The sequence below is a fragment of the Pinus tabuliformis genome, chromosome Q, assembly GCF_031772625.1.
Source record: "Pinus tabuliformis cultivar Carrire ecotype Pingquan chromosome Q, CPIR1, whole genome shotgun sequence".
Taxonomy (NCBI): domain Eukaryota; kingdom Viridiplantae; phylum Streptophyta; class Pinopsida; order Pinales; family Pinaceae; genus Pinus; species Pinus tabuliformis.
Window position 1 is genome coordinate 413332228 of NC_142296.1, and position 22403 is coordinate 413354630.

Below are 22403 nucleotides of genomic sequence, written 5' to 3' on the forward strand. Positions count from 1 at the left end.
AGCAAAGCCCAATCATTCCATCATTTCTTTGGAGGCTTCTGCCAAAGCTTAAATAATGAACAATCACAAATTAAAGTCTTGATCTTATGAAAAAGGAACTTTTAGCACTGTTTACATGAAAGGTTAGCTTTAGAAGAGTCCACGGAATCCAATCATGGTTTTTAAAGAGGAAGATATCCGAGAGAGATTTAATACACTTGCAAGAGAAGAAAGTGTTAAGAATCATTGAGTTCTTAGCAAGAGGCTTGTTGTCATCAAGGATGATGAAAGTACCATAGATATTGTTCAATCACATAGATGTCAAACTTGAAACTCTTCCTTTTGCGATGTAAGAAGATTTTGACCACACCCAAGGTCTTCAAAATGCTCTTGGCAACAAAGGATCTGCCATTCTCTTTTTTAGTTTGTTTTTATGAACTACTTTCATATCTTGTATAATTATAAAATGTAACAATATTTAGAAGCTCTTAATTTAAAAAAAAAGTGGGTTGCTAAAAATTCTAAAATTGGCCTCCAGAAGCATGAGCAATAAAAAAGGGGTCAAAGGCCAGCAAACTTGAGTCTAGGATCAAAAACAAAAAATCTAAATTTTGATTTGTTACAAAACCCTGTAACACGCCAAGGAGACAAAAACATTTAGACTTATCTTCACAAAATCTTAGGCATTCACACAAGTGAGCAATATAAGCTTGGGAAACAAGTTGTTGAAAGATTGTGTAGTGGTAGACACATCCCAGAGCCAAAAGGAAGAAAGTCATCAAAGTTTTGGAGCCCTAATTCATTTTAGAGTCCATGATGGGTCACTACAAGTAGCCAAAGCATGGAGTTGTTGGTTAGGGCAAAAGACTCGAATGTCGACCATAGTAGAGCCACTAGAACAATTTGAACATTTGGAGCACCACACATAGGCCCTCTAATGACCTTGAAATTAACCCATAATCACTTGGTACAGGTAATATCTCTCATCTAAGTCACACAGTTCACCAAATCAGATGATTTATGTTCAAAATACGGTAAACTCGAAAAAAATTAGGTTTCGGGTTTGTCGAAACTAAATGACTAACAGTTAACCTCAAGTTGAATCGATTCAAACCAAATCACAAATTTAATTAGAGAAAAATCAGGATTGACTTTAGGTTTGATTTAGGGTTTTTAAATTTATCAAATTTTGCCCCACTAAAATCCTTTGCAGCAAGTGCATTTCTCGATCATGCTTGTCGGCTGTGAGTCAGTTTAACCATTTCTTCATATATATTTGAAATTTATTAATCAAAATTCCTATTGACATATATTTATTGATGTGATTTTAATTTTTGTTTGTTTGTTTGTTTTAATTAATTTATGTTATATTTCATTCTATATATATACCGACGTTATTGGAATCAGAATGGATCTGGTGGAATTGGTTGGTTCGACTGGTTTGGGGGTCAAACCAGTCTGGTTTGAGGTTTGGAATTGCAAATGGTCGGTTTGGTACCAAATTAGCCGTTTCTATAATGGAACCAGTCGGTTCAATATAAAATCGACCGGTTCGGTACAAAACTGACTGATTCTAGTACTGAAGTAGCCTTTTTTCATTAAACTGACTGGTTTTGTACCAAACCAACTAGTGCCATACAATGTGACCAAATTCATTCCAAATGCAACTTTTTATTTAAAATAAATAAATAAATAAATAAATAATAAAAAATAAAAAAAATTGAGTGGGACAGCGTAATATTCAAGCCTATGGCCCTACTATTGCTATGCAATTCATGTTAATGTTAAATTCTGCTTTATCTTTCATTTTCATTGTTTTACTTAAATTTTTAACACTACCATGAATTGACCCGTTCAGTACAAAACTGACTGATTCTAGTACCGAAGTAGCCTTTTTCATTAAACTGGCCGGTTTTGTACCAAACTAACTAGTTCCATACAATGTGACCAAAGTCATTCCAAATGCAATTTTTTTATTTAAAATAAATATAAAATAAAAAGAATAAAAAATTGAGTGGGACAGCCTAATATTCAAGCCTATGGCCCTACTATTGCTATGCAATTCATGTTAATGTTAAATTCTGCTTTATCTTTCATTTTCATTGTTTTACTTAAGTTTTTAACACTACCATGAATTGACTCGGGATGTTTTAGAGTGGTTCCGACCTCATTGGATTTCATATGGAGAAAGTAGAAATTTTAGATCTCACTCAAAAAACCAAGAGACTTAACAATTTTTAGGATTTCAAGATTGGGGGGATTGCAACATTTCCATTGTTTTGTCATGTACAAGGGTATGGAACTAGTATTTAATTAAGAGAACCAATCTCTTTGTGTACCTTGATGTTAGTGGCATTGGTTGTCAAACTCCTCTATCATGACCGTACTAAAACTGTACCCATCACTCAAATAAAATCTTGACTTGACATGCTATGTTTCTTCTATCTTATTTTAATGCTTAAAGGGTGATATTGATAACAAAGATCCCAATATAGGCAATGATTTTGATGATATGTAGGTATTTGTTGTAACATTTTTTTTGGATGCTAGAGGTCATCTAGAGCCCTTTTATTGAGGTATTTTCTGTTCAGAGATGGAATACACTCAATGCTATTTTGGTTATGTCCACTCTTACATGCTATATCAATGATAACTTTTGCTTATTTGTGTATAAAATTAAATGGTTTGAATTCATATGGATGCACGAGAAATTAGAATGTATATGTTTTTCTTTAAAATTTGAATATATTGTGTTTTTGGTCAACCGGTTTTTTTTACAGGTTTCGGTCTGGTTTTGACTCGTTCCCGATTCAGAAGGTTTTTCGGTTCGATCACTAGTTCGGTTCCGATAACATTGATATATACATATATTTGAAAACTATATATAGCCAAACTTAATGTAGAACCTGATCCAAATCTTATAGGAAAATTCAAACCCGAATTGAACTTAATTGTTGTTGAACCTGAACTCAAACCCGTATTGTGTGACTTAGCCTCTCACAAGGGAGTGCAATAGGATGAGTTCCTTGAAAAGTTTGCCACATGCTCAAGAAATTAGGAGCTTATCTCCATATATAACAGCAAGAAGTTGTGACTAGAAAAACATCACCCTCAACATAGATCCTTATATCCAAGCAAACAAGGAGATCATTTCCTTGAGTAGACCCATCAAAACCAAACTGTCAGCGCAACATAGATACGACAGAATCAAGTGTTGCAAGCACAAATCCATGAAACCTAAGGATAAAAAATTGCTGCCAACAAAGGCGTAATAAACTCAGCAAGAAAGACAATTGGCATTGACAAAGGCCCACGAAACGTAGCGGGAGAGACAATTTTTGCTAGCACAAATCCACAAAACCAACAAAAGAAACAAAAGTAAGAAATGCAACAATGAACAATCCCTTGTTTCCAATTACATAGGTTTTCATGGGTCATGACATTCAGAGTCTGTCATATAAAGACACCTCAAAATGCCCAAGTCTGTCATCAAGGGAAACCTTACAGTGCCCCAGGCTATTCCCCAGAGGCTATGCCAAGGTTCTATCAACCCACAAGAAATGATTTGCGATTTTTCCTACCCACTGACATTCTTCTTCTGCCATGATGTAAAACTGTAGAAAGGTTTGCTGCAGGGGTGAGAGGGAGGCATTAGATGCCTCTCCTCTTTCCCACCCCATCGTCTGACAATAAAATGCATTGGGATCCATCAATCTTGTTCCTGGGGGTGGGTGGTGTTAGAAGAGATTTGGAAGTTCAAAGCAGTCCACTTCTTCTTAACATATTGTGTGCTAGAACAACTAATTATGCTGGGCAAACACTTAAGCTCTATCCAGTTCAAAAAAATGAATAATCAATTAACGCAACTCTTGGTTTGTGCATATTAATGACATTGAATCCACTGAAATCTTTAGGAGTACAACAATTTACTTTATGGAAGCCTCTCTTCCTCTCCTTGTTGGCCCATAGAAGGTCATGACTGAGCTTTTCATCCTTAGCATAGGTAATTGTTGATGGGCCCGAAAGGACAAATAATAAACATGGTTGGCAACAAGGACCTTGGTGCAAATATGGTAGCAAGAGATTAATGTTAATGGGTTGATAAGTCGTTTTGCTACCTTCATGTTTGTATCAACCAATGTTACTGGGAGTGTCCTTCCAAGGGTGTTCCCACCTTGGAACCATGCTCGCAGTGGGAGCATCCAAGGAACAGCCATGGGAGTGCATTCTCTGCCATTTTGGTATGCTCTCTGCCATTTTTTGGAATGTGACACTACCTTTGACGCTCCTGCCCCCCCAGAACTGCACTCCCTAGATGTTCCATCCCACACTCCTGATGCTTCCTCCCATGCCCCCACCACACTAGCCCCGTGCTCTCACCACATTCACCCCACGTTCCCATGGAAATGAATAAAAAGGTCTTTTTAATTTTTTTTTTTGTGTTTTGGACCTTCTGGTCGTCATACTTTAGTTAAATTATCATTTCAGATCTTATGCAGATGGCCTATTTTGTAAACGTAACTCTTTGATCTTGTTAGCAATTGCCAGATAGCCTATTCCATAATTCATAGGTCTACTTCCCGTTATATGGTTTAAAAATTTGATGTTTGTAATTGATGGATGATTGATGCTGGAATGATGAGTCATTAATCTACCTTGGATGATATTTCTAACTTCATATTAATGTCGCAAGATACAGGGAGCACCGCTCTTCTTCAGACGATAGATATAGGGAGCACAACTTTTAGATACAGCCTACAGGGAGCACCACTTTTGTATCCTCCTTCAAGGCATTTCCCACGGAGCCTTCTGTTTTTATCTTATAGACCCTTGGCGGTTCTTGTATATATCCAGCTCTTTCAGTGGCACTTCTTTTTTCCCTAGTCTAGAGGCTTACATCTTAGATTAAATCTGTCTTTGGTTTTTATAGGAGTGGTCATTGCACTCCCATAGTGTATTAATGCTTTTGCACATAGCAATCCTATTGACCTATTTGTGGTCATTTGTAGGACATTAATAGAGTTATCTTTATCTACAAGTAGTGCAAATATGTATATTTTCATATATTCTGCAACTAATTTAGCATTCTGCATTTAAAAAAAATGTAAACGCATCATAATATATAAAACTATATATTGTATAAAAAACTATTCTTCTTCGCATTGCTTCTGGTGCTCCTGCTGCTGCTTCCACTCCCACTTGCATGCTCTGGCAACCTTGATATCAACGATAGATTGACATAAATCTTTTAGTTGATGCTTCAAATGCAAAAGGAATGCCGAGGAATTTGAAAATTTACAAGAGTTTATATCCACACCCACTTGGTATCAGCAAGCTACTCTGAAGCGGTTTTAGTGGACACTTCAAATGCAAAAGGAATGCCAAGGAATTTGAAAATTTACAGAGTTTATATCCACACCCACTTGGTATCAGCAAGCTACTCTGAAGTGGTTCAATACTCAATACATGGTCTTTTGCCATAGAATAGGATACTCAAAGGCCAAGCAGGGGTAGTTCTGTAAGTACTAAAAACTAACAATTAAAATGTTATATTATTCAAAATGGAAATGAATTTGGGTCGTATTGTGAGGGAATTTCAAACTTATCTCTATTACCTAACTTCAGACTATTGATAACTAAGATTTTGACTGCCCATTTTATCTTGAAGTCAGAAATTTTGAACTTGGAAACAAAGTTGGAGAAAGAGGGCATCCTTACTTGACTCCAATGGGGCTCCTACTGATATCTGAAAGGTCACAAACAGTGTGGAGGTGACCAAGACCTGCTCCCTAGCCTACTAGAACTTATCCCACTGGGCTCTTGTAAGGTCAGAACCTAAAAAACTGTGTTGTAGGGAGAAGTGTTTGATGCTTTGCCAAAGCTCATGGAGATGTTCTGTTGGTGACTAAAATTGAACAGACAATGTTGAGTTAGCACTGGTTCTGGCATTCTTGTGGTTGAGGTCCTTTAAATCCAGGTTCTCATGAAGGAAAGCAAGACTGGTCTGCATTGGGCAAAAGTTCCAACAAGAAGGATGAAGCTTTGCACTCTCAAATTTAACTCCTTGACTGGTCTAATGTGCTCCTCCTCCATTTTGGTTTTGGATAACTTCATCAAATTCAATAAGTGGGGAGTTTGATTCTTCCACTTAACAACCCGGACCTGATTTCAGCCTCTTTCTGGAACCTATGTCACTGGGTCCGTGTTCGTGTTCGAGTTTGGTGACTTCGAAATTCGAATAAAGTTCAACCCTAAAAATTTTCGTGATAAAAATATAGAACTTTGAAAAAAAAATATATACATACGTTCATATATTATTATAATAATAATAATAATAATAAAATTCAATTACAGTTTAAACTTTAAACACATATAGCAGGCCGAAAACACACATATATAAACAACTGTTACAGCCTTTGCTTATATAATAAGGAATTTATAAAAATTTCATATAAAATCACATTTATATACACATTGACATATATACAAGTTGTGACAGTAACAGAAAATAACATGAACTCATCCACCATTGCAAGGCAAAGCCATACACAGATTATGCTACTTGAACAAAATAACAGTACAAGAGGAGATACAACTGTAGGCGTGGTTTCAAATACAATTACTAAGTATATATCAACACTTTGAAATGAGGCCCCAGAAGCCAATTTATAGCAAATCTTAACCTTGAGTGGCCCTTGTCACATTTTTATCTTTGCATCCCTGCACCATATCTGACTGTGAACTTACGAATGTAATCAGAAGTTACCATTTATCCTCTACCACTAAACTTTCCAAACTTTGTGGTAAAACTTCTATCATACAACAACTCTTACAGGTTATATACACAACTGTTACACCCTTTACAGCCTACAGGCTGTAGGCTGTACTGTAAATTTTAGACTTAGAGAATATTCAGAAAATGGTGCGGGGTCTGCCTTCTAATATAGGAGGATAATTTACATTGAATTCTCAAGTTATGGATCGGTATTGTAATCCTATTCTATGAAGTAAATGCTGTGACAATTTTAATAATTTAAACGGTAACTTCTTTGAGAGAAATGTGAATAAGCAGGCTATGAATCATGATCATGTTTTAGCATCAACATTTTGTCAAATGTTTCTAAATAAAAGCAAAATGTTCTGAAGTGGAAGTTACCTTGGGGAAAATCATAAATGTCAAGGATTTCCAAACATCGATAGACTTAGAAACAAACATTTTCAAAATCTTTAGACAATGGGGAAAAGTGTGTGCACACATGTTTGCAAGCCTGTAGCCTGTACTAAATAAAACCCAGTCTTAATTCCAATGTTAGCACACTTTCTTGTCAGTGTACAGTGTGTAGGTGACAGACAACCTACTTGACAATAGAACCATATTAAAATGAAATTGAAATCTAGATTCTATGTCCAATAAACCCTCTTGATCTGACTAGATGCAAGAATTAAAACTTTTGTACTCAGAATTGAAAAAAATATAAAACAAATAAATTCAGAACACCAACAAAAATAATTCTGCATATTCATAAACAAATCGAGAATGTTCTGCATATTCTGCATGTTCATTAATGAAAATGAATGTTCACTGTTCTATGATTTTATAAAGTAGCTTGGTAGTTTTAGAAAATTGTTCATGCAAAAAGAAAACTAAAATGGGAACAGAAGTTTTATTCTTGATGTTCCCGTGGCCTACTTGTTACATCAAAAAGTTCTATATCATCAAGAATACTAGCCTACTAGGGGCTGTGAATCCACTAGAAGCATGAACACCAGATTTTTCACTAAATTCAGCACTAACCCTGTCACTATCAATTTGAAAATCATCTTCATCCCTTGATGCATCAGGAATAGGATTGATCCATGAAGTAGAGAATTGGATGACCCTTTAGCCACATTATTCAAAGCCAACTGTAATTTACTATGAACATAAACAAGATAATCTTCCAGATAACATTCTATTGTTTTTCTTGGAATGAATATGGTCAAAGGAACTCCAATTTCTTTCACACGCTGATGCACTTGATCCCTGGCTTAAGACACGAACTACAAAATTTTACAATTTGGCATCCATGATCCATAAAGTCCCACCATATTGTTGGATAACTTATGCTCCTATCATACGTTGCTGCTTTTGTTCAAAATAACCCTTCTTCTAACCTGTATCCCCTCAACTGACATCTGACCAACGCTACAATTGCTGGATCTGGATTTAGCTTTTCAATAGCCTCGTAAAGTCCATTCATGACTTCTTTGTCTTTATGTCTTGATAACCCAAACAATCTAGGGTCCGAGTAGCATGATGCTGCATGTAATGAACTATGCATCATCTTCCATCTTTGATCAACTACCTCCCATATCTCCTTGTAATCAACTTTCACATTATTAAAAGCACTTGCAATGGCCTCCTTGCAACGATCCATGCTCTCATAAACAAAAACCATATAAGGTTTGTCACCATCAACCATGCGGAGCACATTAACAATTGGGTCACACATTTTTAAAACCTTGTCAGCATTTTCCCAAAAGCCCCTATTGAGCGCTATTTGTTCGACATTTTTCCCGTTAGTTTTTTTTGAAAGAAGAGATCTCTCCTACTCAGTGGTGCAGAAACCAGCTCTTAGGCTTGCTTTTTCCTCAACAACTCTTTTCAGAGTAATATAAAAAGTGGCAAACCTTGTATCACAAGGCCTCAACAACTCTTTAGATGCATTCTTCCTATATATGCTCAAAGTGAGACAATTGTTGATGATGAAGTTTGCAATTGTTTGGGCTTTTCAGATTGTCTCATTGACCTGAGGATATTTGGCTAAATCATGCAACATTAAATCCAAGCAGTGAGCTGCACAAGGGGTCTAATAAATGTTTGTATACTTTCACATAATCATCTTCCTTGCACCAACACAATTTGATGCATTATTTGTGACAACTTGGATCACATTTTCTCCCCGACCTTTTGAATTGCTCCATCCAAAATTCCGAAAATAAATTCTGATGTCTTCATGTGATCCATTGCATTAACCGCCTTAAAAAACAGCACCCCTCGAGGACAATAAACAAGTACATTGATGATTGATCAATGGTTGATGACACAAATCTGACCAAGCATCACTCAGAATTGTGCATCCTATATGCTTCCAAGACTCTCTATTCTGAACCAACTTTTCTGCCACTCAGTCTCTTGTTTTCTTTAGCAAAGTGGTCCTTAAAGCCTCAAATCTGGGAGGAACATAGCCCTTCCCAAAATCAATGGCCTTTTTTAACACATTTTTAAAGTAGGGACTCCTGACCACATTAAAGGGAACTGCACATGCATAAAAGAATTCTGCAACAACATCATCAACTTCTTTTTCTCCATAGGCTTCCAGAATTGATTTAATGTTTTGCTTCCACCTTTATGTGCTGGAGTAGAACTTGATCAACCCATGGTTGAGATCAAATTAGTGGTGTTTGAGGAAGACAGGGCAATCTCCCTCTCAATTTGCTGCCACTTCTTCTCCCTTAGTTTCTTTTCCATCCTTGAACTGTAATAGTCTTTCTCCACTGCATTATTTTCCTCAGATATCTTATAGCAGCCTTCAACACCACCTCCACTTCCATTGTTAATACTGAGGGGGTGATCCCCTGCTTTAGTTAAAGACTCAGTGAATTGATGTCCACATAACTGTCAAAAGATTTTTCCCTTCTCTTTTGACATAATTCCATACAACAACAATTGATTTTGGAGGTGCCATTGAACTTTGAAGGTTCTGAAGCAATGAAGCCTTAAGGTTCTGCTTTTTTTTTAAACTCATATTTAAATTAGTTTTAAAACTTTTAAATCATGAAAGTGTAAAATGAGTTTAAGCTATTGCAGTCTGCTTCCCGAAGGCTGAAGCCTGAGACACATAGAGCTTTGTCTATCTAGTATCTACAGACTGTAGACTCCATGATTGATAATAGATATCAGTAAAATCTAAAATTAAACATGCATGATGCATGCATGCTGCATGTTTATTATTAAATATTAACTTAATAAAAACAAAAATTGCACCTGAAGTTTGAACTGTAGCTATGCCTGCCTATAGGCTGTAGTCGTCGGCAGCCTGCAGATCGGGTGGATTTTGGAAGCCGAGGGCCTAGTCGGCCATCACTCTCCGACTGTGCTTGTGGGCTAAGGCTTGAGACGAGTCACAGGCGTGCACTGTGCAGACTTGCAGTGGGAGACCAAGGTCCAAAACAAAACGCAGGGGTCTTTGGGTTGAGTGTGCAGCAGTAGGGGTTGAGTGTGCACTGCAGCAGGAGTCGAGGGGGACCAGTGGAGTGGCGAAGTCTGGAGAGAGTCTTTTTGCGCCCGTGGAAATTTTAGCCTTTCAGGGTTTCCATTTTTATTTATTTATAATCATTAACTGTGAAAAAACCAAAACCACAAAAAAACCGCCAAAAAAAGATGAACTCTAACACGAACTTAATTGAATGCACAACGAATTTCTTGATTTTGTTCGAGTTCGTGAATGTGTTCAGGTTCGAGTTTGATCTAGGTTAGAGTTCGGCGAAACAAATTGAATAAGTTTGATTTGCATTTAAGTTCAGTGAATTTCGAATCTGTAGAATTTTGTTCGCCAAATACGGTGACTTAGTCTGGAACAGTGCTTGCCAGGTTCTGGTTTCTTCTTGTAAAGTTTTAATGCCGGAAATTTCTGTTTGCAGGGACATGGTTTCATCCAGAGGGATCTGAAAGGGTATATTTTCCTGATTTCTCATTTAAGTGACCAGCTGCTTGAGACTATGGCCTGTAAAGTGTGAACTGAGGAATTTAAACTGCTGTTTTCAGATTCCAACCTTGCTAGGATAGCTTTGAATGGGCTGCCCAGGTGAAGATACAAACAAGAGGCTTTAGCCCAATGGCCTTGCCAATTGGGTTGGAATTCATACATTTAGCATCTGAAATCTGGAAATTGCACTTCTGTGCAATGGGGGCTCAAAGACTGCTTCTGTGGCAATAAAATTGAGCAGGGCAGGGGCAGCAGGCCTGAGAAGAGGATGTGGGGAGCAGCCCCAAGGCAGGTTGAGTGGGGCCACATAGGTTTTGGTGGGAGGAGGAGAAGGGGAGGCCGGAAACAGAGAGACCAACTTGGGATGGTGAGAGGGGGACAGGGCTGGGACACAAGGGGTGATGGGAGGGGGTGGAAAAGGTTTGGGGGCCTGGTGGCGACGGGAGGGGGTGGAAAAGGTTTGGGGGGCCTGGTGGAGATGGGAGCGGCGGAAAGAGAGATCCTCTCTTTCATATATCCTGCAATGTTTGGTTTTAGCATCTCTGATATAAAGTTGGCCTTGGCAAAGGATAGATGATGATCAACAGAACATGTGCATTTGTTTCCATCAGACATCATGAGTGGGATTTCTCAGGAATGTGTCTGTTTTGTAAAAATTATCACTTACACATATTGGGTCAAGATAGTTTTGTAGGCCTTGTTAGAGGCTCAAATCTTAAGTTTATTGTTTTATGTACCATGTACACTGTCATTTATCTATGTTATAACGTGGTTAGATATACATATTTAACGTCTATTGTTTTAAAATTTATACACTCATCAATGCCCCCACGTGATACTACAGACAAAGAGGAGTAAGTACTTTTCTCATTTCCAAATGCAAATAAAGTGGGTGCAAGAGAGTAGGGAATTACAGGCTGTAATAATTATTACCTATATGCAAAGAAATAGGTTGTTTTAATGGCTCCGAATTTTGTGTTTATTTTATGGAATGACGAAAAATAGCATATTGGATTAATCATTCAGGATTGAAACAACTTTTAAGGCTGTTATGTAATAATAGTATGGCCATTTTTTTGCAGGGGACGTAAATAGCATAGTGGTTGGTTCTGGTACAAATATACAGGACAACACTCTCGTGCATGTTGCAAAAACAAATCTTAGCGGAAAGGTATTGCCAACTATTATCGGCAACAATGTTACAATTGGTATGCAAATCTTTTCCCTTTTCTCCTCTGAACCTAGATAGGTTTATTTTGTTATATGCTGTGTTAATTTGTAAATGCATTAGGCTATATATCTCATTTCAAAATCCTTGTGTGATTTTACATTGACATATCCTGGCCATCCTGCTTGCTGCTGAAGTTCCCACGTTAAAATTTTATGATGAAAAGGCTTTTGGGTAACTTCTCTCACTGCTCCAGTGAATAGAGAATTTTACCTTATGCCTTAATAATTCTTACTGCAGGAATCCATGAGTGCATTAGGCTTCTTATCTTGTGGTAAAATGGTAGAGTAGATTACATTTTAATATTATAGGTATCCTAGTTTTTAAGTGCTGATGGTAAAAGTGTATGATGATTAGGTTTTAGGGTATTCATTTGTAAGTCTTACTTGGTTGTACATTATACACGTTGTTAATACTGCCACTTTTCTTCCTGGTGTAGAAAGTATTGCAGTTTGATTAATATAATATTTTCTGATAGATATGTTTGATTGGGACATATAGCTTGTCTGTTGTGTGAAGAGTTGAACCATCTTGCTTTTAGCTGTGCACCGTATCCAAGATAATGAGGAACAACATAAGTGTTTTGCTAATGGTCACTATTCGGTTGTGAGTTCTCAGTATACAGCTAAAAGCTTATGTTTTGTTGGAAGTTTTTAAATCCGTGTACTGTATCCAACATGAAGAAGAGCAAAACAATATTTTTGCTAATTATCACTATTGAGTTGTGAGAAAACATCATATTAGAATGCACATCATTATTTTAATGCTTTAAAAATTAAAATGTAAATGCATGTGGAGGGATGTTTTTATTTATATCTATTATGTATTACTATGTTTCCCACACTACATGCTTTAGGCAGGTCACGGTGCTGTGCTTCACGGATGTACTGTTGAGGATGAGGCTTTTGTAGGAAGAGTTGGTCCCTTTTTTTGAATCTGTGTACTGTATCCAACATGAAGAAGAGCAAAACAATATTTTTGCTAATTATCACTATTGAGCTGTGAGAAAACATCATATTAGAATGCACATCGTTATTTTAATGCTTTAAAAATTAAAATGTGAATGCATGTGGAGGGATGTTTTTATTTATACCTATTATGTATTGCTATGTTTCACACACTACATGCTTTAGGCAGGTCACGGTGCTGTGCTTCATGGATGTACTGTTGAGGATGAGGCTTTTGTAGGCATGGGTGCAACTCTTCTTGATGGGGTTTTTGTGGAAAAAAATGCTATGGTTGCAGCTGGGTCGCTTGTGAGACAAAATGCCAGAATACCCTCTGGAGAGGTAACGTCTTTAGTCCTACATTATAGGATGAAAGAATCATTGAATGTTGAATTGATATAACTGATGCTATTATTGTGCTAAACTTTCTATTTTATGAGGTTACTGCTATTATAAAAAGACCAAAATCAGTCTTGTAACCCCTAATGTAAAAAGTTTTAAGGGCTTCATATAAGTTTCAAATTGTGCCATTGGAAGTGTTATCTATAATACGATTTTAAGGCAAAAGAATGCCTAGTCACTTTCTATGTCCAAAACTAAGAGGGTTGAGAACAAAGGTCAAGGAAATTTTAGCTTCCATGCCGTTCACCTATTATTCATTTATTAGCCAATACCACAATTAATCAAGAGTGGAGTTTTAGGGTCAATTACAAAATCAGCCAAGATTTTATGATTGTTGTCATAATTGCATAATTGCGCCACAAAGGAGATTCTGGGCTCAATATACATGATGCCTATCTGCATAGGCTGTTTGGAGTTTTTGGGTCACAAAAAAGGGTCCAAATTGGAATAATAATTTAATTAGAGCTTCATATTAGACCCGATAATGCATACTTGCTTTGGATTTTTTACATCATTTGCTCATCTTTAGTTCACAGCAAGAGAGTCCATTATAGTGGGATAATAAATTAGCTAGAATATTGAATGAGATTATATAATCTTTTCCACCAGCTTTCTTATTGTGTCCTTTTTAAGTTGTTAAAAGTCACTGTAGAGCGTCACTATTTGGTTTCTTATAACTTCAATGTATGGTAGTTCATGTTCAACTTGGTTTCTTTTGCAGAGTTTCAATATTTGATTTTCCCAAGAGTGGTTAGTATTAGTTTACTCATAGTCTTGTACTTTATGTTGCCGGAACTAGGTTTTCTATTTATGATGTTTTTTTCCCTGCTCATAGATCATCCTTTGCCACCTTGATTGGAGATAATAAAAATAAGATAATATAATTTTATAAATATCCAACAAATAACTACAAAAGTAGAATCTAGATCAATCAGACTAAAAGAGTACTAAGTATAATACAAAGTGGGAATGCTGTGGCAACTTCTTAATCTAAGCCACCAACAATGAGTAATCAAAGATGGAATATCTGGTAACAAAGCCTTAGAGGGCCAAGTAGCCAGTCTGAAAATGAATTAACTTAGGAAAATAAACAGAAATATGAGTATACTAGCAAAAACTCCATATCAAGTGGAAATCAGGTGGTGCTAGAGCTGGGGGCCAAGGCAAAATTTCAAGGGAGGGAAGTATCCTCAACTGAGTTCTCAATCTTTGTAAAGGGGCCAATGCATTTTTTGAGAAGATTGTACAAAAGGGGGCTGATGCACTCTCTGAGAAGGTTGTCCAAAGAGTACCATGCAGCTAAAATGCATGATGATTCATGCTCAACTTAGTTTCTTTTGCAGACTGTACATAGTTGATTTTCCCAATGGTGATTAGTATTAGTCTCTGTTACACCGGAACTGCTCCCGAGAGGTGTGAAACCCATTCCAGTGGTTCCTGTGCTCGTGGGAGCTTTGGAATTACATGGGAACGTTACCTTTTCAGCAGGAGCTGGGGAAAGTTCCGGGAGCTTTGAAGACTATTTGTTTTGGAGTTCCGATGTTCCCTGGGCTTGGTGAATACAAAGCCTGTAGATAAATATGCTGAACTGCCCACAAAACATGAGACTATGCTGAAACCTTCGCAGGAAGAAAGGCCAAAGACATCCTTAACACCAATATCCTTAACTGAGAAATTGGAGCAATCTCTTGATGGGTTGAGGAAGCGTGTGACACTTCTACATAAGGGCAATATCTGGGATGTCATCCTGATGAGTATTTCTTTTGTTGTTTATGTATATATATCGCAAAAGATTGTGTGTGCATATTGTATGTGGCACTCAGTGCTTAAACATTAGAGTTGTTTTTTCTCTTGAGAATAACTAGAGAAACATGTCAGAGAACTGATAATGAACTTGGCATTTTATATATATAAAAGGGAAGGATTCGGGGAGAAAGACACCCAGAGAATATATTTATATATAAGATATTATATATATATATTTTTAATTTTTTTTTTGTAAACTTGGTAGGACTACATCTTCATCATGTCCAACTTCTCACCCTGATCAAGGGGATAACACAAGATTTGAACCCAAGACTTTTGGTTTGGTGAGACTTCATTTCCACGGCCATTGCCAATTGAGCTACCCCAAGTGGACAAGAGATTATATATTTAAATTGATTTTAATATTTGAATATTTTGATTCAATATTAATTTTGATTATTATATAAATTATATAATTAAAAAATATTTTATTATTTTAAATTTTTTATTATATAATAGTACCGCTCCCGATTAGCCGTTTCCTGTAAATTTTGGGGAAACATCTAGCCGTTCTGAACACCCGTACCCAAGTTCTCAACGTTCCCACGTTCCAGAAACTCATGCAACATAGGTAATTTAGTGTGGAAAAAGTCTGTAAAAAATCGGGATTAAATCCTAAAATTGCGATTTTTTCAACAAACGATTTACCTCCGATTTTTTGCAGAATTTTTCAGAAACGAAAAAATTGCGATTTATTTGTTATATGCTCGATTTTGTCGGGAGTCGACCCAAAAAGTCTGCTGTCTTGAGACTTGAGACTCAGACAAGACTCAAGATTTAGGAGTTGATTCACTATTTTGATATGTGATGTAGCACTAGACTTCATATACATATTATATATTAGCTTTCTTTACATGTTTATGTGGAAATGCATTTATTTGATGTTGTGGATACTCTATATGTTAAAAAAAAAGAATATTTATGTGTGTGTGTGTTTATATATATATATATATATATATATATTTTTTTTTTTTCATTTTGCAGACTTTTTCAAAAAACTCCAGACTTTAAAGAGTTTTTCAACTTTTGGACCCTTGCCAAATTAATCCCGACTTCGACTTTTTCCACATTGATAGGTATTAGTCCATGCATAGTCTTTTGTATTTAGGTGGTCTAAACCGTATTTTATCTCTATGATGTTTATTTTCCTTCTATTGGATCATCCTTCCCCACCTTGTGTGGGGATAAGCCAAGATAGAATGACATAATTTTATTAGTGTCCAACAAACGACCACAAAAGTAGGTGAGTGAGACTAAAACAGTATTGTTGGTTTAGTACAAAGTAGAAGTGTTGTGGGAGCTCCTAAATCTAAAGCTAACAACGAGTAAATTAAAGTTCAAAGACCCAATGACCCTTCCATGAAGTGCTACATAGCTAGTATGTATAGCCCAAGGGGCTAGCTCCACTGGTTGTCACTAGTGCTGTTGGGCATTTGGCTAGTTTTGTGCTAGTCAACATTATCAGAACTGGTTAGTTTTTGTGCTAGTTAATGTTTTCGGTCTAACCGTTTTCAGGCCCTAACCAGTCCGGATGATGGCATAAAATTGGAAAAGGTTGGTTTGGTACTGAACTGACCTTTTTTCATTGAACTAGTCGGTTTCATATGGTGGTGCCATATGATGTTACTTCGGACCCCAACCGTTTTCAGGCCCTAACCAGTCCGGATGATGGCATAAGATTGGAAAAGGTTGGTTTGGTACTGAACTGACCTTTTTTCATTGAACTAGTCGGTTTCATATGGTGGTGCCATATGATGTTACTTCGGACCCCAATTTTTTTTTTTTTTTTGTTAAATTAAACTATAATTATTTTTTGTGGGATGATCCACCTTCAAAGCAAGTGTAGTCCCCCCCGCACCCACCCTAAAAGCTATCTAAAGACGACATCACATCCCTTTCCTTTATTTCACTCACACTATTCGTTTGAGCTTCTTGAAATTTTTGAGCTGAGTTTTTTGAGAGGGTTTGGAGAGATTTGTAGGGTTTTTTTGGGGGAGTTTTTGGGTAGATTTGGAGAGCTGGTTGAAAGGTTGAGTTGGAGAGCTTTTGGAGTTGCTTCAAGGTTTTTTGTTCCAAAGGATCTTGGGCTGTTTTTTGAGGTGACTTAAGGGTTCATTTCGCGTTCTTGAGGGCTGTTAGAGAGCTTTTTTTGCCTGTTTGGGGCTGCTCTTCTTTTTCAACATTTGTAAGGATTCTCAAAATATGTCAAGGCATCTATTCTTCTATTTTTTCTCTAAAAAATTGCTGTTTTTCTTAGAAATTAAGAAATCCTAGGGTTTTGTATGTATATTTTTATGTGTTGATGTAAAAGGCACCATAGCCCCAAAAAGCAAGAATGATCCAAGATATCTCTAACGGAAGACTAACTAGTAGAGAAGGGCAAGACCAAGAGAGTTAAAAAAAACAAACAAAACTCAAAAGGCTGATGTTCTTTTCAATGACTATGAACTTGCAGGGCATATGCCTAGTTTTGAAGAATTCTCTAGTTTTCCCGTCAGAATTGGAGATGAACATGCTTGTAGCCCTAGTTCATCTAATTTGAAGAGGGCACGTAAAGGGATTGACTCTCTTTTTACCATGCACTGCCCCTAGTGCTTAACCCACCATTGATGCTAAATGGAAGAAGATGAAGGAGGAGTTTGCGTGGGAATGCATTGCTAGAGGTGGTATGATACAAACATACCTTTCAATGCAACTAATTCTGCACACTATTAGCTTATGATTGCTTCATGTGGTTCAGGCTTCAAAGGCCATAGTTTTCTTGATATCAGGGGCCTTTTTTTTTAAATGAGGTCCAAAGAATATATGAATACCCCATAGAGTTCAAGCAATCATGGACCAAAACAATGCACAATTTCTTAATTGCTTGCCCCAAAAGTACCACGTTTCTCAAATCTGTGGATGCATCTGTCAGGTTAAGGATGCACAATTATTATTTCATCTTTTGGATGAAGTGTTTGTGGACAGGGGATCACAACTTTTACAGGTGATCACAAACAATGCCTCCAACGTTGCAATTGGAAGGATGGAGGAAAAACACCTCACCATTTGGTGGACTCCACATGTAGCTCATTGTTTGGACGTCATGCGTGAGGATATTGATAGAATTGAGTGGGTGAAGAAGTGTTTGGAAGATGCAAAATCCATAACTAGTTACATCTACAACCACTCATGGGTTTTGAACCTTATGAGGAAACACACTAGGGGTAAAGAGCTTTTTCAGTTAGCCATTACACGATTTGCAACAAACTTTCTTTTGTTGCAATCCCTTGTTCGACCAAAAACCAATTCACGAAAGATGTTTTCTTGTGATGAATGGAATGCTTGTCTATGGAACATAAATGTTGAAGGGAAATAAGTGGTTGACCGAGTGTTTGAATTCTTTTTTTGGAGAAAGACATAAGAGATAGTTTGTGAGAGTGTTGTGGATGGTGTATGGTGATAAACTCACCATGGGTTTTGTTTATGAGGCCATGGGTCAAGTCAAAGAAGCAATAAAGTCAACATATGGGGATAAAAGATAAAATAATCTTCCTTTATCGAGATTCATTGATGCATATGATGGAACAAACAACTCCATAAACCATTATATGTAGCTTGCTACTATTTAAGCCCAAGGTTTGTAATTTCAATTTTCAAAATTTATAAGTTCTGTTATTCATTAGAAAACTGTGCCAAACATTCGAAATTAATTGATGAATATTTTTATTTCTTGAACTTTGAATGTATCATTACACAAAGGATTCTGAGGCAAATGGGGAGGCAAAAGAGGGATCGTACAAATGCATTGAGTGCATGGTCCTAAATCCCAAGATTCAAGATGAGATACATAATAAGCTTTTGAATTTCAATGAAAGGTATTGGTACCTTTGGCATGTCTATGGCTATAATAAATAAATAAAATGGTCCACAAAGTAATATGTCAAAGATTTCAAATTATATTATTCATTACAAGAGTTGATTCCAAGTCTCAGAGTCATTTGCGAATACTTCTTTGCCGTCAACTCTTATTGCAGCCTATTGGTGGCAACAATTTGGTAGCCAATGCCACTGATTTGCAATTGCAATATTGAGTCAAACATGTAGTGCTTCGTGGTGTGAATGGAATTGGAGCGTTTTTGAGCATATATACACCAAGAAGAGGAATTGCTTGGACCAAAAATGGTTGAATGACCTTGTTTATGTTGTAAAACCTTAGGTTGAGGTGCAACTAATTGCTGAACAAGACTCGTGAATAAATACATAGTTTTGGGTGACTTTGATTTATCATTTGGACAGGTTCTAGTGAGTCAAGCACCAACATTTGACAATGAAGGCCTTGGATAATGAATGGACTTGGACCCACCTCCACAACCTTCAAGGCTAGTGTAATTAATTTGAAATCCCAATGTAGAGTCTATTCATCTTGAGGATGAAGAGGACAATGATTTCGATGATAGCCATTAGGACTAATAGTTGTAGTACTATGCTTATTTTTGGATTCTAAAAACCATTTAGAACTTGTTTCTTGATGTATTTTGGTTTAGAGATGTATTGCAATAAGTGCTATTTTGGTTATATGCACTCATACTAGATAAATGAGAATTTGCATATTTGTGTATAAATGATTTGTATTCATGTGGATGCACATGAATATACATGTTTTTTTAATTAAATTTGAATATCTTATGTGTTTTTTGTTGAAAAATGTATAACTAGGTTCGGTCTTCATAAATACGAAATGTACTTTTGATTCTTGTATATTGTAAAATGAAAGAAAATTTATTATTGTTATTTTTGAAGCATGGGTTTCATGCTCAAGGTCTTTTATTTTGGAGGTTAAGCATCCATTGAGTGCTTCTAGAGTTTGTCCTAGGTCTAGAAGTCAAAAGAGTCATTATCATATGTTGAAGATCCCATCGGGCACATTGTAACTTGTAAAAAGAATTATTTTTGTATTTAAAAGTGTCAAAATACCCTCCAAGAACAAGTTGGCCTGCTAGCTAAGAAGTCGACCTAATTTGAGGTACTTCGTCCACCTTAGAAGCCTATATATAGGAGGGAACTCGACCTCTTATGGATACAATTCATTCTCTCATCAAGCAAGCGAAGGAGAAGAAGAAAGAGACTAGCGAAAGAACAAGAAAGACGAAGATCAAGTGCTGGGGTAATTTTCTCTCTCTCTTCACACGTGCGAAGGAAGGAGACTAGGTTTCTGTTGCTAGGTTAGGGTTTTGTTGCTACATGATCGAACTTGGAGAAAGTGCAGAAAGAAGGTCGAAGGAAGGCTCATTAGGTCATCATCAAGCCCTAAAAGAAGGAGAAGTCAAGAGAAGGTCTCAAGAAGTCTTGGAAGCTTGAAATAAGCTCACACATGTGAAAGCAACTGTTGTTGGAGGGCCGAAAATTTTAGACCTGCAGTAGAGGCCGAAAAACTATTGCTAGGGGTCGAAGTTCTACTACTGGAAGAGATTTGAATGGGTTTGACTTGGATAAAGGAAGCACATCTTCAAGAAGGTTGGACTTGGTCTTGGAGAGGTATTGGTCTTGGTCTTGGTCTAGAGGTCTTGGAATTCGTCAATTGAAGAATCTATAAGAATAGAAGAGATTTGTGAGTTTTCCTCTCAAGTGGAAAAGTTTTGGCCCTGACTTGCAACTTATATCCTGTGTTCTTGTGTACTGTTGATCTTCTCGTTTTGATAGCTGTTTGATGATAAGAATAACATAATAATATAAGAAAAAGTAAAAAGTAAAAAGATATCACAAACAATTATCAAGCTAAAGATAAATCATTCTATCCATTGCCCTATGGATTTATTAACATGGTATTAGAGCTAAAATTGGCTAAGGGCATGATGAAGATCACTACTCCCTTGAAGAAGTTTCTAAAGAAGTGTTCGATGGTAGCAAGTCATCTCAAGAAGGGCATCAAGGCATTATGGAATCTCCTATTTTTCAAGAATGATATGACCAAGACATCTACAAAGGACGAAGGACTATTCTTAGCTCTTACTGGCACATTTGAAGATGAGAACATTTGGGTAATCGATAGTGGAGCATCAAGACATATGACTGGTGAGCACAAGCAACTAAAGACCTTATCAAGAGGAAAATATTCTTACTCCATTGAGCTTGGTGACAAGAAGAGCTATCCTGTAAGAGGAATTGGATCAACCTCATTGGAGCTAGAGAATGGAGGAAGCATTCATCTCAACAACATCCTATTTGTTCCAAGTTTGCAAAAGAATCTACTTTCTATTTCATGTCTAGAAGATAAGGGAGATAGAGTCGCTTTTATAGATGGAAAGGTTGTAGTATGGGATAAAATTTCTAGCATCGAAAATGCAAAGATGATTGGGATTTGAGAAGGAAGACTCTACAAATTGTTGACTCCTTCATTTCAAGCTTTGCTTCATATTGAAGTAGGCCTATGTGAACTTTGGCATAGAAGATTTGGTCACCTTCACTACAAATTCTTACCTACTCTAAACTCAATGGTGAATGGCATCCCCGAACTCAAGGAGCATCGTGAAGCAGTATGGAAGGGATGTGCATTAGGCAAAAATGTCAAGAAACCATTTGGAAGCAGTGCTTCAAGGTCAAAAGAAATTTTGGATCTCATTCATTCCGATGTCTATGGTCCTATGTCTACAAAGTCTCTTGGAGGTCATCTATATTATGTGACATTCATTGATGACCATTAAAGAAAAACTTGGGTTTATTTGTTGAAATCCAAGGATGAAGTATTCATTAAATTTCAAGAATTCAAAGCTGAAGTGGAGAACCTTATAGAAAAGAAGAATAAAGATTCTAAGGTCTGATAATGGAGGAGAATATACTTCAAAGGAAATCATAGCTTTCTGTAAGGAGTCTAGGATTAAGAGGGAGCTGATAGTCCCATACAATCCCGAACAAAATGGAGTTGTAGAACAAAAAAACGATATATTGAAGAAAGTGTAAGAGCCATGTTACCTTATCAAGATCTGCCAAAATTTCTATGGGTTGAAGCAACAAAGGCTGTTGTATGTATTCAAAGTCGAAGTTCTCACAGATCACTAGACAACATGACTCCTGAAGAAGCATTCACTAGGAAGAAACCAAGCGTGGACCATCTCCAAATATTTCGCTGTCCTGTCTATATTCACATTCCAAAGGACAAGAGAAAGAAGTTGGATCCTACAAGCATGAAAGGAACATTTGTTGGCTATAACAATACTTCAAAGGCATATAGGCTCTATATAAAGGAAGGACACTGAATAGAAGTTAGTCGATATGTGATATTTGATGAAAGTATTGCATTTAAGAAATCAAAAG

General features: G+C 36.7%; 1 protein-coding gene across 2 annotated transcripts in view; it reads left to right on the plus strand.

The window, feature by feature from the left end:
* Positions 1-22403, plus strand: part of LOC149219941 (gamma carbonic anhydrase 2, mitochondrial-like) — a 258423-nt gene that overhangs the window by 194303 nt on the left and 41717 nt on the right. For both annotated transcript variants that reach the window (XM_089384571.1, XM_089384570.1), the window contains exons 3-4: positions 11810-11935; positions 13093-13244. In XM_089384571.1, coding sequence (XP_089240697.1) covers positions 11810-11935; positions 13093-13244 — 278 coding nt within the window. The remainder of the gene's footprint in view (positions 1-11809; positions 11936-13092; positions 13245-22403) is intronic.